We start from the raw sequence: 27,647 nt of genomic DNA on the forward strand, positions 1-27,647 counted from the left end.
AGTCCAATTTGCCTGCATTTGGCCCATCTAGTAATTTGTTCTGATGTCATGTTTACATTCAGCAGAACACAAAAAACTAGAGGAATTCAGATCAGGCAACATCTGTGGAGGAAAATGGCCAGGCAGCATTTTGGGTTGGGACGCAGTCTGAAGAAGGAGCCTGACCCGAAAAGTCTGTCTATCCTCTCCACAGATGCTACCTGATCTGCTGGGTTCCTCTAACACTTTGTATTTAGCTGAAGAATGGTCCTGACCCAAAATGTTGTCCATTCATTCCCTCCACAGATGCTCCCTGATTTGCCAAGCTCCTCCAGCACAGGACGAGAACAGTGCAGCACAAAAACGGACAAAAAAATGTCAGTGTTGAACCTGATGCCAACGACAACTCTTAAATGCCTGCTGCGCATAATCCATATTCCTCTGTTTTTACATATCCATGAGCCCATCTAAAAGTCTCTTAAATGCCAATATTGTATCTGCCTCCACCTCCATTCCTGGTACTTACCACTCTCTGTGTAAAAAAAAAATTGTTGTCCTGTACATCACCTTTAAACTTTGCCTCTCGCATCTTAAAGCTATACCTTCTAGTCTTTGATATTTCCATCCTGTTATGACTGTCTATCCTATCTATGAAAGTTTTGGTCAAGATTCCAACATCTGCATTTCCTTGTGTATCTAATGTTTACATTGTACTGGAGATGAATATTCAAGTATCAGATCTATGGCACTAAATGTAATACTTTGAAATCTGAGCATTTTTTGATCATTTTTCCAAAGAGCATGTAATTATTCATGCACCATTGAATAATCTATGGATCAAATTCTTCTCCATCACTACAAAATAACAGCAAAGTCAAGGTCAGTAACTTTTCTTGGAAATAAGTGCGTGCCAAGAAATGCCAATAATATTTAAAGATAGATTTGCTGTATTTCAAAAATTGGTGGAAAGTTCTAATGCTAAAAATCAAGATTAAATTGTGATTAAGATTAAGACATTTTTATACGATTGAATTGTAGCTTTTACATTTGTGTTTTCCACCAAAACCTGTCCCTACACGTCGCCCATTCCTTCTCTCCAGAGATGCTGCCTGTCTTGCTGAGTTACTCCAGCATTGTGTGTCCACAATGGGATATGAATTTGTTTTATGTGTAAGAAGACATAGTTATGGATCTGGTGTAACTACATTAAATATACTGCTGCCCAATAGCTATGAACAGATGTAAATGTCCACTCTGAGAACTCATAACAGTAAATGCAGTCAAAAGATAGGAGCCAAGGATTTTTCTGTGCATATGATCACACTTGATTTCATATACAATTCCCAGGCTCACACAGATACATCACAATCTTTAAATGTCCCCTAATTTTTCCTTAATCGTTTCCAAACTGCATCTATGATTTTGCTAAACTGATGGTTGGTAATTTCATGTTGCCCTCATATTTCGTGATTTAATGTCACTTATAAAACATGTACATCGCGTATTAAAGGCATTCAGTTATTGGAATTAAAAACATCAGCATGGTTCTAATCATTTGAACAACACTTCGGTGACTGGGGCATTTTGGATCCGACCACTCTTTCGATGGTTTTAACAAGACAGTGGGTGCCACTGATTTACACACCCCGTGGTCAGCAGCGCACAGTTATCAGTTGCATCCGTACAGTAAAATGCGCATTGCGTCGTGTCAGTACACTTAGCCGATGCAGGTCACCGCGGCTTCACTTGTCGGAAACTTCTGGGCGATAGACGGAAACCCTTCTGTTTTGTGGGCTGATTGACTGTCTGGTCCAGGCAGATCAGGAGACTTGGACTGTGCTATAACGGCGCGCCGGGCCGGGCCGGACTGGGCCGGGTGGGCAATGAGGGAGCGGAAAAGCGAGTGGAAACTTTCCGCCGATGGTGATCGTTCACCCGTGCTCTCGAAGTGAGCGCAGGTGCCTAGCGGTACCTTGATGAACACAAATGATGTGATCTGATCTGATGTCCCATTCTCTCCCTCCTGCACGCCCCTATTCCGCAGTGGGTTGACTCCAGCAGGGTGGGTATTAAAGCCCCGCCCAGTGTGCTGTCTGGGCACACAGTTCCTCTACATATACCTACTGTGAGCTGCGTCTGGTGAGCGTCTGTCCCGACCCCCTACAACAATGGAGTGGAAAGCAATGGAAATCAACCCTGAGGTGAGCAATTATCGCCAGACGTGCAACAGAACACAGTTTTACTGCTTTGTTGCTGCAGAAATTATAACCATCGTGACTTTTTCTTTTTTACCCCCTCTTTCTTTCCAGACCTTGAACAAAGTAAGTGCGCAACACCTTACTCAACGCCCTCACTTGATCTACAAATGTCTTCAGCTGGTCTCTTTAACAAGCAAATTAAAGCTTATTTTGAGTTTGTCTCTAAAACCAAATTAGTTCACTTATTTTCTTTCACTGTTCACTTACGAGCGTTTATCTAAATTAAATATTAAATGGACGTGGGGTGTGGTCATAAGGAGTAAATTACGGATTATTATTAATGCATCACCATAACGCTCCATAACTTGAGAATTGTTGATCTAGTTTAAATAAAACATCCATTTTGATCTATGCCACAAAACATTTTAAGAGCTTTGTTTTAAAATAATCTTGCCTTCTGCATAGTGCCTCTCTCGTCTGGGTGTGGCTTCGAGCTGGAAGTTCGTAGATGTTTTGGGTCTAGAAAACGAATCCCTATCCATGGTACCATCGCCAGTGTGTGCGCTGATGTTGCTGTTTCCCTTGAGTCAACAGGTATGGTGTTTTCCAGACAGCTCCGTCTGCAATCGCGTTCATCCCGGGTATTGTATTAAATCATTCGTGCATTTAACAATACTGACTAAAGCAGATTTTTTGCTTTGTCTCCGTTAAATTGAGTGTATAAATTAACACTGCATAATTCTTGAATTTTCTAAACTGTTGATTATCAAAGCAAAATATCCTTTGTTTTAATCTGGCGTCGTTTTTATTGCACTAGAGTTGTGGTTATTAATTGAACTTTATATATTTGTATGCATTGCGTTTATAGGTCTGTTTTGGGGGCTGCTACAATTAAGAATTTTATTCCTGTTGCAAATAAGAATTTTATTATTTTATATCCATACCTATGACAAATATTCTTGACACTAGTATCCACATTTCTAGACTAAATGCTGGTGTAGATGGCAAACTGTTTTTTGTATTTTAATATAGGCTTTATTGGTGGGAAGTTGTGAAGCTCCTAGAATATTAAAATGTCTCTCTGAAGTAGAGATTTTTTCTGTTACAATGAAATCCAATCCTAACTGCCTTCACATTATTGACTTCTTATAACACAGATGGTACAAATACTTGATCCTATCCACACTTGTCAGTGTATCTTCAGATGGTGCCCATGTCACAGCAACAATGATGATCCTTTCTGACCTTGTGCAAACAATTGATCATTTTAATTTTCATTTGTTGACTTGCCTCTTGAGCAATGACTAAACAATAAATTAAGTGATTTTTTTGTGTGTAATGGTCTGACCAGGAGGCTGTCTAATATGCCCACAATGTAAAACTCCTGATTACTAATCAATCTATTGGAATAATTGTCTTAACAAATTAAAAAATAAACTAGACTTGGAACCAGGGAGGTAATAACAAAAATCTGCTTTATCCTCCATCCTCTGATGAACTTGTGAGTGAACTGGGTAAAGGTTGCTGACGGAGCAATATTATTTGTGGCCTAATCAGATTTGCTGCAAGTAGGAATATGTAACAAGAATTTGTATTTTATTATCTTGACTTGATTTTGTGGATAGCAAAGTTTCAAGTCATGTTGCGCGAGCAATTAGTGATCTTCAATAGTTTTAACTTTGCCTTCTAATCTTCCCTAAGATGAGCAACAATTTTGTTTTTCATTGATTATGTAATATTTGATTATAAACTATGTATTTTGTTGTTTTCATTACAAAAACTAAATAGGCAAATATACGTTTAAAAGGTTGAAGCCAATGATGAGCGATGTACAATGAACCTGTCATTGTAATTTGCAAGATTTAATCTATTCATGGTGCTGACACTCCGGGGAATCTCTGTATAGACACATACTAAATCTTATAGAGGAATTCGGTTCCTTTTCAGGATATAGAATAAACTGGAACAAAAGTGAAATTATGTCAATAAAGCCTCAAGATCCGACACACCTTCTAAAATTCCCTTTTAGAATTGCTACAGAAAAATTTAAATATCTTGGAGTTCATGTAACTAGAAAATACACTTCTCTATTTCAAGTAAACTTTCTTCCATTAATTACCAAACTAAATGCCCTTATTCAATTTTGGAAAACGCTTCCGATGTCTCTCATAGGCAGAATAAATGCCATAAAAGATGATCTTCCTTCCACAAATCCTGTACTTATTTCAATCAATACCGATTATATATTAAAAAAACAAAACAAAAAAAAACTCGATTCTCTGATCACAAACTTTATTTGGGATTATAAAACACACAGAATCCATAAACGACATCTATGCGAACCCAAAGAAATTGGCGGATTGGCTCTCCCCAATTTTTTATACTATTACTGGGCAACGAATATCGAAACCGTAATCTATTGGATGGACAACACATGCCAACAGGTAAAATGGTTAATAATGGAGAGAGAAGATTGTTCTCATTTTAATATAGGCACAATTCTTCTCTCTCCAATAAATTTGAAGAAAACACTATGAGAAAAATCCGATTATCCATGGTACCCTACGAATCTGGAAACAAGTGAAGTCAACCCTTAAACTGAGAAATTTATCTCTTCTCTCACCAATTGCCAATAACCCCTCGTTCAAGCCGTCTATCTTAGACAAGACGGTCACACACTGGGAAGCACTTGGAATTTAAAAAACTGGGAGATCTTTATGAGATGGGAACTCTTCTCTCATTTCAAGAATTACAATTGAAATATCATCTGAAAGGTAGCCAATACTTTAGATATCTTCAAATACGAGACTATCTGAAATCATATACCCAAGACTATCAATATATGGTTCCAGACACACTAGGATCCAAACAAGTTAATATCATATCTTTATAATACCCTTTTAAATATACAAACCCCATCGTCAGAAGTTATTAGAAGAGCTTGGGAAGATGAACTCGGCCTAACAATTTTAAAAGACAGATGGGAGGAAAGCCTTCTATACATACACAACTGTTCTCTTAACGTTAGGCATTCGCTAATACAATTTAAAATGCTGCACAGACTCAATTATTCAAAGTTAAAACTGAATAAGATCTTCCCAAAGGTTTCTCCTATTTGCGATAAATGCCTCCTGCAGGAAGCAACTATAACACATTATTTTGCCTCTTGTATAAAGTCACGTAATTTCTGGAGAGGAATTAAAAAAGAAAAATTTCTAAAGCACTTAAAATAAAATTGGACTCCGACACTGAACAGATCACTCTAGGTATGTCTAAAGAGGCCTTGGAGCGGCTGGTGCAGCATGCGGGCGGAAGGTTTAAAAACCGAGCGTGGGGCTTTGTTCTCACATAGGCCCTGGAGTGGCTGGTGCAGTGTCCGGGCGGAAGGTTTATAATTCGAGCTGGGGCTTTGTTCTCACATAGGCCCTGGAGTGGCTGGTGCAGTGTCCGGGCGGTAGGTTTAAAAACCGAGCGTGGGGCTTTGTTCTCACAGAGGCCCTGGAGCGGCTGGTGCAGCCTCCAGGGGGAAGGTTTATAATTCGAGCGTGGGGCTTTGTTCTCACAGAGGCCCAGAAGCGGTTGGAGCAGCTGCTGCAGAATCCGGGCGGTAGGTTTAAAAACCGAGCGCGGGGCTTTGTTCTCACAGAGGCCCAGGAGCGGTTGGTGCCCACTCTGCAACGTTCCATCACACTTCAAAAGAAGTGGTCTGGAGGAAGCTGCTGATTGGTGGAAGCGGACTAGAAGAAGCAGCTGATTGGGAATAACCCCTGGTTTGTATTTCTGCTTTCTGTTCGTACTTTTATTTAAGGGTGCAGTGCTTTTTAGTAAAGGTACAGTTTAAAGGATTAAGATTTTTATAGTGGGAGTGAGTTGATTTAATTTGGGAGTAAGCCATGTCAGTTGAGATCGGCCCCGTGGATTGCTCATCCTGCATCCTGCTCATTGCTCATCCTGCAATATGTGGGAGATCAGGGATATGGTTGGTGTCCCTGGTGACTACGTTTGCAGGACGTCTGTCCAGCTGCAGCTCCTGACAGACCGCATTGAGTGGTTGGAGCTGCAGTTGTGTTCATACTGGAGCATCCACGATGCTGAGAAAGTCGTGAATAGCACGTGCAGTGAGTTGGCCACACCGCAGGTAAAAGTTAAGCGGACAGAAAGGTAACGGGTGGCCACTAGCCAGCGCAGCAGTAGGCAGGTAGTGCAGGAGTCCCCTGTGGTCATCTCCCTCCTAAACAGATATACCATTTTGGATACTGTTGGGGGAGGTGGCTCAACAGTGGAAGGCAGCAGCAGCCTGGTTCATGGCATCGTGGGTGGCTCTGCGGCACAGGAGGGGAGGAAAAAGAGTGGAAGGGCTATAGTAATAGGGGATTCAATTGTAAGGGGAATAGATGGGCGTTTCTGCGGCCACAAACGAGACTCCAGGATGGTATGTTGCCTCCCTGGTGCAAGGGTCAGGGATGTCTGTACGGCTGCAGAACATTCTGGAGGGGGAGGGTGAACAGCCAGTTGTCGTGCACATTGGCACCAACGATATAGGTAATAAACAGGATGAGGTCCTACAAGGTGAATTTAGGGAGCTAGGAGATAAACTTAAAAGTAGGACCTCAAAGGTAATAATCTCTGGATTACTACCAATGCCACGTGCTAGTCAGAGTAGAAATAGGAAGATATTTCAGATGAATACATGGCTTGAAAAATGGTGCAAGGGGGAGGGATTCAAATTTCTAGGGCATTGGAACCAGTTCAGCGGAAGGTGGGACCAGTACAAACAGGACTGCACCTGGGCTGGAATGGAACCAATGTCCTTGGGGGAGTGTTTTAGTACTGTCGGGGAGGATTTAAACTAATGTGGCAGGGGGATGGGAGCATGAGCAGAGATCTATCGCAGTCGCTGCCTCAAAGGCTGGCAGTATCATCAAGGACCCCACATAATGGACCCATCCTGGCCACACACTCCTCTCCCTACTACCTTCAGGTAGAAAGTACAGGAGCCTGAAGACTGCAACGACCAGGTTCAGGAATAGCTACTTCCCCACAGCCATCAGGCTATTAAACTTGGCTCGGACAAAACTCAACATTAATAGCCCATTATCTGTTATTTGCACTTTATCAGTTTATTTATTCATGTGTGTATATATTTATATAATGGTATATGGGCACACTGATCTGTTTTGTAGTCAATACCTACTATGTTCTGTTGTGCTGAAGCAAAGCACGAATTTCATTGTCCTATCAGGGACACATGACAATAAATTCGCTTAAACTTGAGACGGGGGTGTAAAATGAGGGTAGAAGCAATAGGTAGCAAGGTGAAAAGTAAAAGTGGCAGGCAGACAAATCCAGGGCAAAAATCAAAAAGGGCCACTTTTCAACATAATTGTATAATTGATAAGTGTTGTAAAAACAAGCCTGAACGCTTTGTCTCAATGCAGGGAGCATTCGTAATAAGGTGGATGAGTTGAATGTGCAGATAGCTATTAAAATGACTATGATATAGTTGGGATCACGGAGACATGGCTCCAGGGTGATCAAGGCTGGGAGCTGAACATCCAGGGATATTCAATATTCAGGAGGGATAGACAGAAAGGAAAAGGAGGTGGGGTAGCGTTGCTTGTTAGAGAGGAGATTAACGCAATAGAAAGGAAGGACATTAGCTTGGAGGATGTGGAATCGATATGGGTAGAGCTGCGAAACACAAAGGGGCAGAAAACGCTAGTGGAGTTGTGTATAGGCCACCTAACAGTAGTAGTGGAGTTGGGGATGGCATCAAACGGGAAATTAGAAATGCGTGCAACAAAGGTAAAACAGTTATAATGGGTGACTTCAATCTATATATTGATTGGGTGAATCAAATTGGCAGGGGTACTGAGGAAGAGGATTTCTTGGAATGTATGCAGGATAGTTTTCTAAACCAACATGTAGAGGAACCAACGAGAGAGCAGGCTATTCTAGACTGGATACTGAGTAATGAGCAAGGGTTAGTTAGCAGTCTTGTTGTGCATGGCCCCTTGGGCAAGAGTGACCATAATATGGTTGAGTTCTTCATTAGGATGGAGAGTGACATAGTTAATTCAGAAACAAGGGTTCTGAACTTAAAAAAAGGTAACTTTGAGGGTATGAGACGTGAATTGGCCAAGATAGACTGGCAATTGATTCTTAAAGGGTTGACGGTGGATATGCAATGGACATTTAAAGACTGCATGGATGAACTACAACAATTGTTCATCCCAGTTTGGCAAAAGAATAAATCAGGGAACGTAGTGCATCCGTGGATAACAAGGGAAATCAGGGATAGTATCAAAACAAAAGATGAAGCGTACAAATTAGCCAGAAAAAGCAGCCTACCAGAGGACTGGGAGAAATTCAGAGCCCAGCAGAGGAGGACAAAGGGCTTAATTAGGAAAGGGAAAACAGATTATGAAAGAAAACTGGCAGGGAACATAAAAACTGACTGCAAAAGCTTTTCTAGATATGTGAAGAGAAAAAGATTAGTTAAAACAAATGTAGGTCCCTTGCAGTCAGAAACAGGTGAATTGATCATGGGGAACAAGGACATGGCAGACCAATTGAATAACTACTTTGGTTCTGTCTTCACTAAGGAAGACATAAATAATCTGCCGGAAATAGCAGGGGACCGGGGGTCAAATGAGATGTAGGAACTGAGTGAAATCCAGGTTAGTCGGGAAGTGGTGTTAGGTAAATTGAATGGATTAATGGCCGATAAATCCCCAGGGCCAGATAGACTGCATTCCAGAGTGCTTAAAGAAGTAGTCTCAGAAATAGTGGATGCATAAGTCATAATTTTTCAAAGTTCTTTAGATTCTGGAATAGTTCCTGAGGATTGGAGGGTAGCTAATGTAACCCCACTTTTTAAAAAGGGGGGAGAGAGAAAACGGGGAATTACAGACCAGTTAGTCTAACATCGGTAGTGGGGAAAATGCTAGAGTCAGTTATTAAAGATGGGATAGCAGCACATTTGGAAAGTGGTGAAATAATTGGACAAAGTCAGCATGGATTTATGAAAGGTAAATCATGTCTGACGAATCTTATAGAATTTTTTGAGGATTAACTAATAGAGTGGATAAGGGAGAACCAGTGGACTTTCAGAAGGCTTTCGACAAAGTCCCACATAAAAGATTAGTATGCAAACTTAAAGCACACGGTATTTGGGGTTCAGTATTGATGTGGATAGAGAACTGGTTGGCAGACAGGAAGCAAAGAGTAGGAGTAAACGGGTCTTTTTCAGAATGGCAGGCAGTGACTAGTGGGATGCCGAAGGCTCAGTGCTGGGACCCCAGCTATTTACAATATATATTAATGATTTGGACGAGGTAATTGAATGCAACATCTCGAAGTTTGCGGATGACACGAAGCTGGGGGGCAGTGTTAGCTGTGAGGAGGATGCTAGGAGATGGCAAGGTGACTTGGATAGGTTGGGTGAGTGGGCAAATGCATGGCAGATGCAGTATAATGTGGATAAATGTGAGGTTATCCACTTTGGTGGCAAAAACAGGAAAGTAGACTATTATCTGAATGGTGGCCGATTAGGAAAAGGGGAGATGCAACGAGACCTGGGTGTCATGGTACACCAGTCATTGAAAGTAGGCATGCAGGTGCAGCAGGCAGTGAAGAAAGCGAATGGTATGTTAGCATTAATAGCAAAAGGATTTGAGTATAGGAGCAGGGAGGTTCTAATGCAGTTGTACACAGCCTTGATGAGACCACACTTGGAGCATTGCGTACAGTTTTGGCCTCCTAATCTGAGGAAAGACATTCTTGCCATAGAGGGACTATAGAGAAGGTTCACCAGACTGATTCCTGGGATGGCAGGACTTTCATATGAAGAAAGACTGGATAGACTCGGCTTGTACTCGCTAGAATTTAGAAGATTGAGGGGGGATCTTATAGAAACTTACATAATTCTTAAGGGGTTGGACAGGCTAGATGCAGGAAGATTGTTCCTGATGTTGGGGAAGTCCAGAACAAGGGGTCACAGTTTAAGGATAAGGATGAAGTCTTTTAGGACCGAGATGAGAATTTTGTTTTCACACAGAGAGTGGTGAATCTGTGGAATTCTCTGCCACTGAAGGTAGTTGAGGCCAGTTCATTGACTATATTTAAGAGGGAGTTAGATGTGGCCCTTGTGACTAAAGGGATCAGAAGGTATGGAGAGACGGCAGGTACAGGATACTGAGTTGGATGATCAACCATGATCATATTGAATGGCGGTGCAGGCTCGAAGGGCCGAATGGCCTACTCCTGCACCTATTTTCTATGTTTCTGTCAGAAGCCTGTTCTGAGCTAACGCTATTTCAAAGACGTTTCCTTAATTATGGCCTGATGACGGCAAAAAAACGAATACTTAAATTTTGGAAACACACATCAGTCCCTACTGTTAAGATGTGGATTACAAACATGTCCGAGACACTACATCTTGAAAATATTAGACTTGTCTTGGCAGAAAAACCAGATAATATTTTCAAGACATGGACACCTTTCACCGAATTCTTACAAGGATAGTATGGCGCAACACAACTTTGGGTTGGGTGGGGAGTGACGAGAGGCAGGCATATCACTTTTTTCTCTCTTTTTGTTCTCTTTTTTTAATCTTTCTTTCTTTTACCCACTCTTTAGCTACACCACTTTGGTAGTCTAGGGGTCCTATCTTTGCACCTCTCACTGTTTCTCTCTCTTGTTCTTTTTCTTTTCCTCTATTTTAAAGTTTAAAACATTATTTTTAAAAAAAAGGTTAAAGCCAATGATGAGCGATGTACAATGAGCCTGTCATTGTAATTTGCAAGATTTCATCCATTCATGGTGCTGACACTCTGGGGAATCTCTGTATAGATACATTCTTGCAGAAAGTTACAGCTTCTCTCGATATTCCCTTTATCTGTTGGCTGTTTTTGATTCTTGTATCAAACTATATCTCAGTAATACTGAGGACTTGTGCTGCAGACTGGTCATGGCCTGTAGCCAAGCTGCTGACAATTTGGGTAAAACCCCCAAGTAGGTCCTATTCAATGCAGAAAAATTCCAATTGAAACCCTGTCTGCACTCGATGTTTACTCCAATAGCCTGATCACTAATGCCCACCTGGGTTTTGCCAGGACAATTTGTCCATGGTCCAAGGAGCTGAATTCCAGAAGTGTTAAGGCCCTTAATATAGCAGCTTTTGTCAATGCAGCATCAAGGTGCTCTGGTAAAACTTAAAGTGAATAGGCATCAAGGAAAACGTATTCCAATAGTTGGTTGGAGTTGTATTGTGCAGAAAGTAGCTAATTTCAGTCTGGAAATGCAACAAATGCAGAGGGAACGGAATCAATGCAAAGGGACAGGGGGCCATAAAAGGACAGAAGCAAAAGGTGGATGGGAGATAAGGAAAAAAACCTAAAAGCTTTGCGACTTAATGCAAGGAACATTCGTAATACGATGGATTGGTTTGGCAATTCATGTGTGTATATATTTATATTATGGTATATGGACACACTGATCTGTTTTGTAGTAAATGCCTACTATGTTCTGTGTGCTGAAGCAAAGCAAGAATGTCATTGTCCTATCAGGGACACATGACAATAAACTCACTTGAATTGAATGCGCAGCCAGTCGCTAGCAGATATGATAAAGTTGGGATTAAGGAGACATGGCTCCAGGATGACGAAGGCTGGGAGCTCAATGTGCAGGGGTGCTGGATAGACAGAAAGGAAGAGGAGGTGGGGTGGCATTGCTGGTTTAAAAAGGAGCTTAATGCAATAGCAAGAAGAGACATTAGCCTGGATGCTAGAATTGTGAAATGGCCACAGGCAGAAAATGCTTGTTGGAGTTGCATGCAGACCACCAAACAGTAGAAGGGAGGTTGGGGGATAGTATCAAACAGGAAATTAGGGATGTGTGTAGCAAAGGTATAGCAGTTATCATGGGTGACCTTAATCTACATATAGATTGGTAACGGCACTTAGGAGGAGGATTTCCTGGAATGTATACTGGATGGTTTTCTCAGCCAATATGTGGAGATCTTTAGATATGTGAAGAGGAAAAGATTACTGAAGACAAATGTAGTTCCTTACAGTCCGAAACGGGTGAATTTTATAATGGGGAAACAAGGAAATGGCTGACCAGTGAAACGAGTACTTTGTTTTTGTCTTCCTTAGTGAAGACAGAACCAATCTCCCGGAAATACCAGGGGATTGAGGATTTAGTGGGAGGGAGGAACTGAAGGGAATCAGGAAATGGTGTTGGGTAAACTGTTGGGACTGAAGGTAGATAAATCCCTAGAGCCTGATGGTCTGCATTCCAGAGAAATCGTGGATGCATTGGTGATCATTTTCCAATGCTCTCTCGACTCTGGATCAGTTCCTGTGGACTGGAGGGTAGCCAATGTAACCCCACTTATTAAGAAAGGAGGGAATGAGAAAACGGGGAATTATAGACCAGTTAGCCTTGGGGAAGATGCTTGAGTTGATTTCATAGCAAAAGGATTTGAGTATAGGAGCAGGGAGGTTCTACTGCAGTTGTACAGGGTCTTGGTGAGACCACACCTGGAGTATTGCGTACAGTTTTGGTCTCCTAATCTGAGGAAAGACATTCTTGCCATAGAGGGAATACAGAGAAGGTTCACCAGACTGATTCCTGGGATGTCAGGACTTTCATATGAAGAAAGACTGGATAGACTCAGATTGTACTCGCTAGATTTTAGGAGATTGAGGGGGGATCTTATAGAAACGTACAAAATTCTTAAGGGATTGGACAGGCTAGATGCAAGAAGTTGTTCCCGATGTTGGGGAAGTCCAGGACAAGGGGTCACAGATTAAGGATAAGGGGGAAATCTTTTAGGACCAAGATGAGAAAAACATTTTTGACACAGAGAGTGGTGAATCTCTGGAATTATCTGCCACAGAAGGTAGTTGACGCCAGTTCATTGGCTATATTTAAGAGGGAGTTAGATGTGGCCCGTGGCTAGAGGGATCAAGGGGTATAGAGAGAAGGCAGGTACGGGATACTGAGTTGGATGATCAGCCATGATCATATTGAATGGCGGTGCAGGCTCGAAGGGCCGAATGGCCTACTCCTGCACCTATTTTCTATGTTTCTATGTTTCTATTATTAAAGATGCAGCGCATTTGGAAAGCAGTGACAGGATCAATAAAAGTCAGCGGATTTATTAAGGGGAATTCATGCTTGACTAATTTTCTGGAATTTTGAGGATGTAACAAGAATGGATAAGGGCGAGCCAGTAGATGTGTATCTGGAGTTTCAAAAAGCCTTTGACACAGTCCCACACAAGAGATTAGTGTGCAAAATTAGAGCACATGGTATTGGGGGTAGAGTATTGACATGGATGGAGAACTGGTTGGCAAAGAGGAATTAAATGGTCCTTTTCAGAATGGCAGGCAGTGACTAGTGCTGCAAGGCTGAGTGCTAGGACCCCAGTTATTTACAATATATATATATTAACAATTTAGACAAGGGAATTAAATGTAACATCTCCAAGTTTGCAGATGACGCAAAGATGGGTGGCAGAGTGAGCTACGAGGAGGATTCAATGAGGCTGTAGGGTGGCTTTATAATTATAGGCAGCATGGAGTAAATGAGGTGCTTGAGGAGTATAAAGAATGTAAAAAGAATCTGAAGAAAGAAATTAGAAAAGCTAAAAGAAGATATGAGGTTGCTTTGGCAAGTAACGTGAAAGTAAATCCAAAGGGTTTCTACAGCTATATTAATAGCAAAAGGATAACGAGGGATAAAATTGGTCCATTAGAGAGTCAGAGTGGACAGCTATCTGCAGAGCCAAAAGAGATGGGGGAGATATTGAACAATTTCTTTTCTTCGGTATTCACCAAGGAGAAGGATATTGAATTATGTGAGGTAAGGGAAACAAGTAGAGTAGCTATGGAAACTATGAGATTTAAAGAAGAGGAAGTACTGACACTTTTGAAAATATAAAAGTGGATAAGTCTCCAGGTCCGGACAGGATATTCCCTAGGACATTGAGGGAAGTTAGTGTAGAAATAGCAGGGGCTATGACAGAAATATTTCAAATGTCATTAGAAACAGGAATAGTGCCGGAGGATTGGCGTACTGCGCATGTTGTTCCATTGTTTAAAAAGGGTTCTAAGAGTAAACCTAGCAATTATAGACCTGTTAGTTTGACGTCAGTGGTGGGCAAATTAATGGAAAGGATACTTAGAGATAATATATATAAGCATCTGGATAAACAGGGTCTGATTAGGAACAGTCAACATGGATTTGTGCCTGGAAGGTCATGTTTGGCTAATCTTCTTGAATTTTTTGAAGAGGTTACTCGGGAAATTGATGAGGATAAAGCAGTGGATGTTGTATATATGGACTTCAGTAAGGCTTTTGACAAGGTTCCTCATGGAAGGTTGGTTAAGAAGGTTCAATTGTTGGGTATTAATGGTGGAGTAGCAAGATGGATTCAACAGTGGCTGAATGGGAGATGCCAGAGAGTAATGGTGGATGGCTGTTTGTCAGGTTGGAGGCCAGTGACTAGTGGTGTGCCACAGGGATCTGTGTTGGGTCCACTGTTGTTTGTCATGTACATCAATGATCTGGATGATGGTGTGGTAAATTGGATTAGTAAGTATGCAGATGATACTAAAATAGGTGGTGTGGATAATGATTTAGATTTTCAGTCTACAGAGAGATTTATGCCAGTTGGAAGAGTGGGTTGAAAGATGGCAGATGGAGTTTAATGCTGATAAGTGTGAGGTGCTACATCTTGGCAGGACAAATCAAAATAGGACGTACATGGTAAATGGTAGGGAATTGAGGAATGCCGTTGAACGGAGGGATCTAGGAATAACTGCACAGTTCCCTGAAGGTGGAATCTCACGTAGATAGGGTGGTAAAGAAAGCTTTTGGTGTGCTGGCCTTTATAAATTAGAGCATTGAGTATAGAAGTTGGGATGTAATGTTAAAATTGTACAAGGCATTGGTGAGGCCAATTCTGGAGTATGGTGTACAATTTTGGTCGCCTAATTATAGGAAGGATGTCAACAAAATAAGAGAGAGCACAGAGGAGATTTACTAGAATGTTGCATGGGTTTCAGCAACTAAGTTACAGAGAAAGGTTGAACAAGTTAGGTCTTTATTCTTTTGAGCGCAGAAGGTTAAGGGGGGGCTTGATAGAGGTCTTTAAAATGATGAGAAGGATAGACAGAGTTTACGTGGATAAGCTTTTCCCACTGAGAGTAGGGAAGATTCAAACAAGAGGACATGACTTGAGAATTAAGGGACAGAAGTTTAGGGGTAACATGAGGGGGAACTTATTTACTCAGAGAGTGGTAGCTGTGTGGAATGAGCTTCCAGTGAAGGTGGTGGAGGCAGGTTTGATTTTATCATTTAAAAATAAATTGGATAGTTATATGGACGGGAAAGGAATGGAGGGTTATGGTCTGAGTGCAGGTAGATGGGACTAGGGGAGAATACATGTTCGGCACGGACTAGAAGGGCCGAGATGGCCTGTTTCCATGCTGTAATTGTTATATGGTTATATGGCTTGGGTGAGTGGGCAGATGCAGTATGATGTGGATAATTGTGAGGTTATCCACTTTGGTGGCAAGAACAGGAAGGCAAATTATTATCTGAATGGTGTCAAATTAGGAAAAGTGGAGGTTCAACGAGACCTGGGTGTGCTTGTATATCAATCACTGAAAGTAAGCATGCAGGTACAGCAGGCAGTGCTGTATGGCATGTTGGCCTGCGTTGTGAGAGGATCTGGGTTTGGGAGCAAGGAGGTCCTACTGCCGTTGTACAGGACCCTGGTGTGATGACACCTGGAGTATTTTGTGCAGTTTTGGTCTCCTTATTTGAGGAAGGACATTAAAAAGTGGGATAACATTAGCTACCCTCCAATCCACAGGAACTGATCCTGAATCAATAGAACATTGGAAAATGATCGTCAATGCATCCACGATTTCCAGAACCACCTCCTTTGTACCTTAAACAGGGCTCAAAATTAGCGGTTGCCCGGGTGCCACTGACCACTCAAAGCGCCGCCGAGCAACCTAAACACGGAGTCATTTTGCCCGGCTTGGCAACCAGATACTGGTTTGTACCGAAGATAGACACAAAAAACAGGAGTAACTCCGCAGGTCAGGCAGCATCTGTGGAGAAAAGGAACGCGACGTTTTGTATCGGCGGTGACGGCTGAATTGCGTGGGAAAGAAACTAGGTGCGTGGTGAGGAAGAGTCGGAGCGAATGACGGGCCCCGAACAGCAGCTCCATCTCCTCCTCCTACCGCACCCCGCCCGCCCTGATAGCGGCAGCTGCTTGCAAATCTGCTAACGCCGCTTTCAAAACAAACCCTCCCGCACGCCGAGGGAGGGGGGGGGAGGCCTCGGCGTGCGGGAGGGTTTGTTTTGAAAACGCCGTTTGCGGATTTGCAAGCAGCAGGTGCTGTCAGGGAGGAGGAGGAGGAGATGGAGCTGCTGTCACTGTGTGGGACCCGTCATTCGCTCCGACCCTTCTGAAGCAGCTGCACCAAAGATCCTATAGCTATAGGATCTTTGAGCTGCACCACTCGGCCCCGCACCTTGCTGTTGATTGGCGGAGGAGGGAGGCTGTGGCGAGCAGTTCCCAAAGACCAAGGCAGTGGGGCGATGTTGGCTTAGGAGCGCTGACCCTCCTTCCTCCATACCTCGCCCCCCTCCTCTCCATCCTCCACTGATCCCCATTCCCGCCTCTATTCAGTCCTCACTGACATCCCCTGTGCTCCCCTCCCCATCTCCCCCCCCCCCATTGAATATTCAATTTCAACAACTTTATCCATATATTTAGATACAGTGCTCTCCATAATTTTTGAGACAAAGACCCATCATTTATTTATTTGCGTCTGTACTCCGTGATTAAAGTGTGCATTGTCAGATTTTTAATGAAGGCCGTTTTTATATATTTTGGTTTCACCATGTATAAATTACAGCAGTATTTATACATATTGCTCCCATTTCAGGGCACCATAATGTTTGGGACACAGCAATGTCATGTATATGAAAGTAGTCATGTTTAGTATTCTGTTGCATGCAATGATTGCTTTAAGTCTGCGATTCATGGACATCAGCAGTTGCTGGGTGTCTTCTCTGCCAGGCCTGTATTGCAGCCATCTTTAACCTATGCTTGTTTTGGGGGCTAGTCCCTCTCAGTTTTCTCTTCAGCATATAAAAGGCATGCTCAGCTGGGTTCGGATCAGGTGATTGACTTGGCCACTCAAGAATAAGCGAGTTCGGTATTCCGAAAAACGCAAGGAATTTGTCAAAGGTTATCAGTGATAAAGAAAAAGTGAACAAAGTGCTGGCTGTATAAACTATGTATAAATTCTTATCTTTATTCATTTATGTGTAAAAAATATATATACTTTATGTGAGGAACTGGGGTGCTAGGTAGTGGGAGAGCGGGGTGTAATAGCATGAGAGGGGGAGAGACTGGACTGGCGGAGAGACATTCTCGGCAGCTTTCAATAATTGCTGTCATTGTTTTATAAACGCAAATTCAATGAGACTTTAAATTTTCAGCAGGAAAATTTGTCAAACTAAACTGATTCACCTACTGCATATGTTTAACTTGGGTAGAATTGAAAACCAGAAAACGGTGGTTGTTCCTCATCATACAGTTCTGACTTCATGAGAATTTCCAGCATCAATTCCTGTTGTAGATTTTCCTCCCGGTGGGAGTATAGAAGCAGGCAACTGATGATGGTTCTGTGATCTTGGGACATAATGGAGCAGGTACGAGGCTATAATTGCATTGATACCCAATACCAATGCACGCTACTAACACAGCTGTTCTCCACACCAACACAGCATGAATCTCACAGAAACCATCAAACATCAGATCTGAGTGGGAAGGGCATCGATTCTAAAATCTACTTTGTGGTGCAGTCGATTTCAAACTCCTGTGGTACCATTGCACTTGTTAATACTATTGCCAACAATCAAGATAAACTTGACTTTGGTAAGTTGTGTTCTTGCTAATATTTTTAATGTACATCAAGTCTGCTATTACTGTTCCTAAAACTAGCAGTGTTGAAACCTTGGAAAGGAAAATTGCATCTGATTCACAAATCTAGTAAACTATGCATGCATATTTGAAACTCTGTACACTCATGCCGTAAGACCTTTCTGACGTCTGCATATTTTGATAAACCTTTGGGGAATGTTGACCGTTAGCATAAAACTTTGTATTTACAGTGGAAGGATCAATTTTGAAGAAATTTCTCAATGAAACTGCAGATCTCTCAGCTCGGGAAAGAGCTAAGAAATTGGAACAAAATAAGGTAACATTTCACATTTATGACCTGTTTCATTTTGAAATGGTGAATCAAATTATCACTTTACTCACCTGTCCAAATCATCTGTACAGGAAATACGTGCAGCACATGATGCTACTGCAGAAGAAGGAGAGTGTCGGGTAAGAATCTTGCTCCATAAAAGCTTTTAAATAAATTAAACACTTAACTAATGTACTTGCTCTTCCATCTTTTCAAAACTTTAAATGGAATTCCATTTTCATCAGTTGCAGTTCTGTTAATGAACATGGGAGGGCTCTGTAATTCTGTTACTTGTTAACTAAGGATACTTATTTGTGGCACTGCACTGATAGAAAGCCCGAAGGGCCTGTCCCATTTGCCACTTGGCTTTTTTTTTCTTTTTTTTCCTCTTTTCGGAGACTGCGGGCATCATTGACTGACGTATCAGATCACCGAAAAAGTCGCGGCGTGGTGATGTGTTGACGCGCGGTGTTTCCTCGCGTGTCGCAACTTTTTTTCTGTTGCCACTGGATTTTGAAATGTTCAAAATCTTTCGTCGACCCTGATACGTCATTAAATTACGCTGACAGTTGCCAAAAAAATTGCCAAGTGGGACAGGCCCTTCACTAGTTAATTTTGTCTCTTGTAAACTTCATTCTGTTTATTAAGACCGAATTATTGTTATTGACTCCACCTGACACTGGTTTGAGTTAAGTCCCCACACGAGTTGACACATTACAGTATTATCAGCATCCTTACAGAATTTCATTTTGGCAAACTTCAATCAAATGTTCCTCCTAATTGAGAATCAATTTATATTCATAACTTCCAATGCAAGCATGCTTCCTCTGGTATGGTGACCAGTGTGGATTCTTGGCTGCATTGGAAAGTTGCAGGAAAAATTCTCTTAATTCGGTATTCCAAAATCTTTACATCAAAGGCCATTCCTATCTGCATGTGAAGTTTTGTGTACTAGGATCCCCTGATGTATTGTAACATTAACTTTTAGTAATTGACAACCTGCTTACCCGCATCTGCATTTTATCTGCCAAGAAGCCCATGCACAACCTATCCTTGTTCGTTCACAAGCTAGTGTTTGCTTCACACAATTCTAACTAATTTTATCAGAAAACTGCACTACAGTACATTTGGTCTCTTCAAGCTGTTGGGGGCCTCAATACCTCGCCTTTTATTCAGCTGGAATAAAATTCCTTGGATGTCATTGTGTGATTTGAATGAGTCTTTGGACCAGTGGTCCAGGATTCTTGCTGTTGCACCAGAACTTCAAATTGGTATCTGAATATAGTTCTCTTATCATGCAGTAACTCTAGTTCTGATTCCCTGTAGGTACATGATGATGGCCCAAACTTTCACTTTATCACTTTTCTTGGTGTAGATGGACATCTCTATGAATTGGGTAATGCTGTCTTTTACAAAAAATATATAAAATTCTTTGACACTTGTCAAAGCTAAGCTGCTAATTTTATAACATTTTGGCTGCTGTTCATTAAGATTCGATACATGAACTAGGTGCGGACTCCAAGTCACATTGTTTAAAACTGGTTTCTGGTGACTAGACTAAGTAAGAAATTAACAGTAAGCTGGTGCATGTTAAGCAACTCTATAGGTGAGGCTGTACCTTTGTGGTTAATTTTGTTCGCTTCTCCTCCATCTCCTCTCCCTCCCCCACCCCTGATTTTTAACTTTGGGTGTTTAAAACCTGGTATTATTAATGGACAGTATTTATTAATGTCTGAATTTTAAATTATGTAATTATGAAAACATATTCCCACACGGTAAACTGAGCTTTGTTTGCAACACAGTTGCATGATTAGCTTTCTTTATGTATTTAAAATATTCTAACGCTCAATGTTTGTCCTTTCTAAAGATGGAAGGATGCCATTCCCAATTGACCATGGAAAAACGTCAAATGAATTATTACAGGTTGGTTTTAAGCACAACTCTTCTGGTTCCACAATGATGCTAAAATAACTTGTAAACAATTGCTTGCACTTGACTAGGAATATCTGTAAATCTTGATTGAGCAGCATGCATGGAAATTAAAATTGGCTGGTAAATCTAAAGTAGTTAGAACATGCAATGTTAGAAATTGAACATGCACAGGAGCAGACCCTTTGGTCCACAATATCTGTGCAGAACATGATGCCGAATTAAGCTAAATCCTGCCTGATCCATTCCCTACCCAACTCTAACCTGAAACCTCTTAATTGCCACCATCATTCCAAATCCCCCACCACCCCTGATTGTGCATTCCAGACACCCACCACTTGCATATCTCCTTCAAACCTCGCCCCTCTTGCTTTTTTTTAAAGCTGTGCCCTCTAGTCTTAACATTTCGACCCTGGGAAAAGAAGATTCCAACTGTTTACAAGTGGCTTTTGAGCATATTAACTGCATGCCTCCTAATTTAGAAACTTTGTGGCATCAGGGATGATGCTGGGTTGACTAATTCACTGCCCCTCACATTAGGGTGAATTTGAGTGTCATTGTTTATTTATAGCGAGGTACTATAGCGTTAAAGGTCCAAGTCTCCATGGACCACAATCGTCATCGGTGAGGAGGCACTGGCACTGTCTGATTCGCCCCCGGCTGCTCACCCTGGCCTCTGAGATGCTGCTGGTCTTTGGCTTCTCCTAGCAGCTCTGTCTTCTGAGCCTGTACAAGAGGTGCTGTTAGTAGGGAGTCTTTAACTTTTTCTCCCTTTCTTCCTATCCTGCCTCTCTTCTTCCTTGGCTGGAACTCCCTAGGGTTATAAGGAGTGATGCTGATGAGGTGCAGCTGAGTTGATCCAATTCCAGTTAATTGGCTTATTTGACTGTGGCCTCTGCTCTGCCCAGACCACCAGTGTTTTCTGGCAGCCAGGTACTATTTGTGGTGCTGATTGTTAGCTTCTCCTGTCTGCCAGTGATGGTGATCAGAGCAGCCTTTGGGAAGGATGTGTCATCACCATTTGTTTCAGGTCTTCCCTTGGCCTTTAACATTCCAGATAAAACAATCCAAGTTTGTTCAACCTCTTCTTATACCCTCTAATGTAAGCAAACTTCTTGTAAACTTTTTCTGTCCTCTCTGAAGCCCACACATCTTTCACGTAATGGGGTGACCAGAACTGTGTACTTTACTCCAAATGCAGGGTAAAGGAAGTCCTATAAATCTGCAACTCAACTTTATGACAGTTCTGTTATTCCACTTTTCTAATTCAAATCAAATTGTCATTACAGGACTCAGCAAAAATATGCAGGCAATTTATGGAACGTGATCAAGGAGAAGTCCGCTTTACTGCAGTGGCTCTGTGCAAATCTTCCTGAATAGGGAGTGGGGGAGTAAACACAATCACAGCACTGCAGTTTAAGTTGTTAATCTAAGCTTTCAATGTTTGGCTTAAAATCACGTGTATGTTGAGGCACTTTAAGTGTAGCCTTTTTACACTTGCAGTGAGAATGGATAAAGTTTAATGGATAGCATGAGTGCACAAATGCAGTATTGAATTGTAGGCAATATTTATAGCTTTATTCACAAATGGTCTTACTTTGAGTATCTTTGATATTGCAGCAGGTAGAAGCTGCTTGATTTATTGCTGGACCATTGTACTTTGCCTAGTAAATCTGTCTGCAGGAATCTGGAAATATTTGCTTAATTCCATATTGTGCCTAATCTTTACAGCTATTTCTGTGTAATATCTGAAATAAAATCATTGCAACAATATTTGTGCCTAAGATGTGCATTACAAATTATTATTGGTGATAAGACTCACATTTTCAAGTTGGTATAATTCTTGAGTAGCCAATGGCATATTTGTGCTTGTGACTAGCTTTTACTCTCAATTCCCTCCCAAGAATTTGCCAAATTACCATCTTAAATTCTAAATTCTCACCTTGCTGCTTTATGCATTGCATTATGCATTGGCATAATTGACACATCCTGTCCCTAATTACAATGTAGAGGATCTTCTACCTTTCCCTTCCCCTCGAATGGATTTGTAGTGCAAGACCCCTTAAGATTCCATGCTGATTCCAGAGCAATTGGGTACCCTACTACCTTTAGTTTTGCAAGTTTATTAAAATCCAGAAAAGGACACAAAGTGCTGAAGTAACTTGGCAAGGCAGGTAGCAACTCAGGAGAACACGGATAGTGATATTTTAGACTGATGGGAGGGGGGGAGGGGGGGGGAGGAGAGGGAGAGAGCTGGAAAAGGAGAGAAGATGGACAAAGTGTGGCAAGTAATGGATTGACACAGGCAAGACACTTTTTATCAGGCAGATAGTTGGAATAAAGGCCAGCGATAAGAACAATTGGTGTGAGTCTTGTTTGAGGAGCTGTGGATTGTGCAGACAGTGGGAGGAAAGCATTAATACATCAGTTAATCATTTTGCTTCTGCTCCAGTTGCCGTTCAAGTCCATTGGCACTTTTTAAAATTGTTCCCATACCCAAAATACCATTTGTCTTCACTAAATCTATCGTTTTAAACACTTTTTATTAAAAAAAAAAACATTGTCCTACAAAGAGTAATGCCATTTATTTAAAAAAACAACCTGATACTGCATTTACCGTATTTTCCGGCAATGAAGACGCACCCACAATTTAAGTTGTTACATTTTGAAATGAGGATGGCGGGACAGAATCAAGGGTTTGGCTTAGTCCAGGGGTCGGCAACATTGCCTGCATGCCCCGGGACCAGCTGCCGATCCCTCGCGTCCCCGAGACTAGCTTCAGTTCCCAGCAAAGGTAGGATTGTGGTTCTTTTGTGGGGACATGGATGAACCCCAGTTTGGCATATCCTTTGTCTATAAACAAACCACGTCCTTGGATTAATGGCTTAAGTAGCTTGCTGGTTTTGATAGAAGTTAGTACCTGGGATATTTTATCCATGGCACTGTGTTCGGCGAAGGCAGTCCGTTGGAACGAAGGAAACCTTTAGAACTGAGAATTCCTCACGTTCATAAATAAGGATGTTGTTCGCTAGTAGCGCGTGGTGCCTGTGATAGAGTGTACCTTTTTTGTAGACAATGCGGAAATCAAACCGTTGAAGCTGCATCATCATGCGATGGAGCCTTGCTGGGGCAGCGTGGATCGAATTGCTCAGTATGGTAACCAGAGGCTGATGATCAGTCTCTACCGTGAACGTTTTGCCAAAAATGAAGTCTTTGAATTTGGAGCAGGCAAAAACCATGGCAAGCAGCTCTTTTTCTATCTGGGTATAGTGTTGTTCGGTATCCATTAGTGTTCTGGAAGCATAGGATATGGCAAAACATCGCCGTTGAAAGAGGTCTGCAGGCATGCAGCGCCTAGTCCATACTGGGATGCATCGCAGGTGATTGTAACCGGCAGGTTGAAGTAAGACAGTCGGCGCACTAGCGAGCCGTAGCTTTAAAGTCTCGAAAGCTCGCTGGTGGTTTGAGTAGCAGGACCAAGTGTTGTCCTTGTGAGTTAGTTGACGTAGGGGGTGCTGAAAGTTCACTGAGATTGGGGATAAACTTTCCCAGGTAGTTGACCATGCCTAGAAATTGTTGTAGGCTGATGACGTCAGTTGGTACCGGCAGCTCGTTAATTGCTGCAGTTGTCAATGGATCTGGTTTTAGCCCATTGCTCTTGAACAAGTGACCTACGTAAGTGACTTCAGGAACCCTGAACCTGCACTTCAGTGGGTTCAGCTTTAAGTTGATGTCTCTGGCACGGTCCAGTACTTTAAGTAGGTTTGCATCGTGCTCGGTGGCATCACAACAAGAATGTCGTCAACTATGATGGCACAGGGGGAATTCTGCAAACAGTTGTTCCATTGCACACTGGAAAACTTCGCTGGCAGAGTTGATGCCAATGGGCATTCTTAGGAAACGGTAACGAGCGAACGGGGTGGCGAATGTTGTTAATGCCTATGAAGCACGGTCTAACGGGATTTGCCAAAATGAGTTTTGGGCATCCAAGACTGAGAAAACCATTGCGTTACCGATTTGTGCTGCAACATCTTCGATGGTCCTCATAGGATAGTGTTGGCATTTGATTGCTGTATTCAAATCTTTAGGATTGATGCAGATGCGTAACTCCTTGCCTTTCTTTGTGGTGACAAGGGAGATACACGTGGCGGCATAATCAGGTACTAAAAAGCCTGGCATCAGCCCTTGAGAACAGGCGGTGTGCGACCAACTCCTTGCCTCCGAGAGCAAGCAACCCCCTCCCCCTAAGGGCAACAACCTTTGTCCGAGAAGGACAGAAAACATCTAAACATCCTTCCACCAGATCAGAAGAAGGAAACCTATGCAGGGCCCGCGACTGGAGGATGCTGGCGGACATCGGCCGACAACTAGTTTTTCCACCTGAAATTGCTTCCACCAACCTCAGGCCAGACTTGGTGTTCTGGTCCCCTTCACAGAAGACTGCTTACATCATAGAGCTCACAGTTCCATGGGAGAACTCTGTTGAGGAGGCCTATGAGCGTAAGAAGCTGCGTTACGCAGAGCTTGCAGCAGAGGCAACGCAGCGTGGCTGGAACACCAAAGTCTATCCAGTTGAAGTGGGATGCAGAGGATTTGTTGCGTCATCTACCATCAGACTGCTGAAGGAGCTTGGAATCCACGGTCAGGCTCTGCGGAAGACCATAAGATCACTCTCAGAGGCGGCTGAAAGAAGCAGCCGGTGGATTTGGCTCAAGCGGAAAGACCCATGCTGGGCCCCAAGTATTTCAGGGTGAATCTTTGGGACGGTTTGACACGGGACACGCGCTGAGGGCTGATCATCCTGCAGCGGGCCGCCCTCGTGGAGGGTGTATAGTGTTAAAAGGCCGAAACACCCAGTGATGCAAGGGTACACTACTGATGATGTGTCCTGTGCCCAACTGTCCTGAAGGTTACCCAGGCCAAGATATACGTATCCACTCCCCCCGCCCCCCCCCCCCACAGATGTTGAGCGTCTACCACTCTCAACAATCAATGAATGTCGTGAAATGCTCCCCACCTATTGGCACAAGGGACTTCTTAACATCTTGTCCTGTGTATTTGATTCTGGCATTTGATTGCTGTATTCAAATCTTTAGGATTGATGCAGATGCGTAACTCCTTGTCTTTCTTTGTGGTGACAACCATGCGGGACACGGTGAGGGGCACGTATGATCGGGGTGACTGCATGGTCGACTATGATCTTGTATGTTGTAGGCAGTCTGCCGAGTTGGTTGTCAAATCTTTATAGTTGGATAGCACCCGTTTTGGTGGTCCCTCTGCCAAACCGAGTTTGTGAACAGCATGCCCGAAATAGACCAAACCCAGGTCATGGCACGCATCAATGCCTAGCAGGGTTTCAGAACTTGGCTGAACAATGTAAAATAACAAGTCCTTGGTCTGTTCATTGATGGTACATTTGAGATCGGCTTTGCCCAATGGGTGAAGAATTTCCCCTCCGTAAGCATGTAAAGTGGAGGAGTCTTTTCTCATGATTCTTATCTTGTTGAACACTTTGAGTGACATGACATTCATGCGGGCACCAGTATTGACCTTGGCGATCAGTGGTTTGTTGTTGACCACCATGGTCACAGCAGGATCTTTTGCCTATGGTGCGTAGGTTTAGGGAAAGTACGGCAGGCTTAGTGTCTGAGCTATCAGAGTCTGTTCCCGTGGGAAGATTAATCTTGTTCATGATAATCTGAATCTGACGGTCTTGTTGAATCAGGTGCAGCTTTGACCTTGGAGCTGTACTTCCACTAGAACGACAGCAATTAGCAAAGTGATTGGGTTTTTTGCAATTATGACATACTTTCCCATGAGCTATGCAAAATTGGAACCCCTTGGGGTGGAAATAGTTACAGTTTGTGCACCTCGTGTTAGGCATGTTCTGAACCTAGCTGGATGCATTAAGAAGTCTTTGCAGAGAGTAACTAGCCATATTCACGTTTAGTTGTTGAATAGCATTCGCACTATCATAATCAGCCAGTGGTGTCACAGTCTCAGCCATCCGACAAGCATGAATAGTCTGATCTAAAGTCAGGTCTGCATTTTGTAATAGTTCAGCTCGCAGCTTTCGGTCACTCATTCCTCCCATAATTTTATCTCGGAACAAGCTCATTTGTTATTTCACCAAACCTGCATCGAAAACTGATGTGTCTCAGGTCATTGATGAATCGTTCCACAGGTTCATCAGGTTGTTGTACTCGGGCAAAAAATTTTGTCCTCTCAAGGATTCTATTAGACGGTAGGTCACACAGTTCTCTGAACTTTCTCAGCAACACCATGGAGTTGTCTATATATTCTGCTGGCACCAATACCTGTCCATTCACGTCTAGGTGAGCTGGTGCAAATTCAAACGAGTCAGCGCGGATATTAGCCTCTGGACCTGCTAAATTCAACAGTAGCGAAGCATTCAAATCGTCGGGAGCAAAGCGGTGAACGATGCGGATATAATGAGAGTAATCTTCCTCAAACATTCGCCATCACTCGGCGATATCAGAATCAAACACAAGCAGACTGGGCCTTCGACAAGAGCTAGCCATGTTCCCAAATCACTAAAAAACCACAAAAATAAATACTGGTAAACGGAATAAATCGCGATAAACAGAGGCATGCAAACCCAGTCTGACACCATGTAAAGAGTTAAAACTCACACGGGTTGAAACACAAGCATCATTATTGTTCAGGTCATTAACTACACAGCAGGTCATCACACGTTCACACTGCTACTCCGACGGCAAGCAGTGGGCAGGATCTTACACTGTGAATGTTACAATTAGGCGGGGTTATAATAACTAAGCATTCTAATTGGCTAACATGCTACAGTCAATGCTACACTAACAAACTAAGATCTCGTATACTCTCATTTGCAAGGATCATTTTAGATCTGTAGCATTAATTTTATATTTGTCCTTATCCTATTGGTCAAGGTGCATCACATCATTCCTCAGATTCTGAGTTTCTCCACACTTTGTTTTGCTCCAGATTCCAGCATCTGTAGTTCTTGGTGAATCATTTAATGCCTCTGCTAGCCTATGACCTGTTTAATTATGTTGAACGATGCCTTTTTAGTATCATTGAACTTTACTCAATGAATTGAATAACATTTTTTTTAATTAACCCAACTGGTTTCTGAACATTTTTACAATCTAAGTTGACGCTGCCTTTACGATTTAAAAAAAAAGTTGTTTGTGGAACTTGCTTGTGCCAGCTATTGGAGTGATGACCTTTCACACTTGAAAGATATTTC

At 42.4% G+C, this 27,647-nt stretch overlaps 1 protein-coding gene across 1 annotated transcript; it reads left to right on the forward strand.

Annotated features, from left to right (window-relative positions):
- The first annotated feature begins 1,970 nt into the window (after positions 1 to 1,970).
- Positions 1,971 to 22,171, forward strand: uchl1 (ubiquitin C-terminal hydrolase L1). The gene is made up of 9 exons (XM_033027721.1): positions 1,971 to 2,180; positions 2,289 to 2,300; positions 2,643 to 2,771; positions 18,003 to 18,153; positions 18,390 to 18,475; positions 18,562 to 18,609; positions 19,796 to 19,865; positions 20,337 to 20,392; positions 21,688 to 22,171. The coding sequence occupies exons 1-9, from the start codon at positions 2,148 to 2,150 to the stop codon at positions 21,772 to 21,774; spliced, it is 672 nt and encodes a 223-aa protein (XP_032883612.1). The 5' UTR covers positions 1,971 to 2,147; the 3' UTR covers positions 21,775 to 22,171.
- The last annotated feature ends 5,476 nt before the right edge of the window (positions 22,172 to 27,647 follow it).

Source organism: Amblyraja radiata, chromosome 1 (genome assembly GCF_010909765.2).
Source record: "Amblyraja radiata isolate CabotCenter1 chromosome 1, sAmbRad1.1.pri, whole genome shotgun sequence".
Classification (NCBI taxonomy): Eukaryota; Metazoa; Chordata; class Chondrichthyes; order Rajiformes; family Rajidae; genus Amblyraja; species Amblyraja radiata.

What these genes read in the sequence shown, in the direction of transcription:
- uchl1 (XM_033027721.1), top strand. Translation starts at nt 2,148, where the DNA reads ATGGAGTGGAAAGCAATGGAAATCAACCCTGAG. An exon ending in TGTTTCCCTTGAGTCAACAG is followed by an intron (nt 2,772 to 18,002) that starts GTATGGTGTTTT and finishes ACACCAACACAG; the next exon opens with CATGAATCTCACAGAAACCA. An exon ending in AGAAATTGGAACAAAATAAG is followed by an intron (nt 18,476 to 18,561) that starts GTAACATTTCAC and finishes TCATCTGTACAG; the next exon opens with GAAATACGTGCAGCACATGA.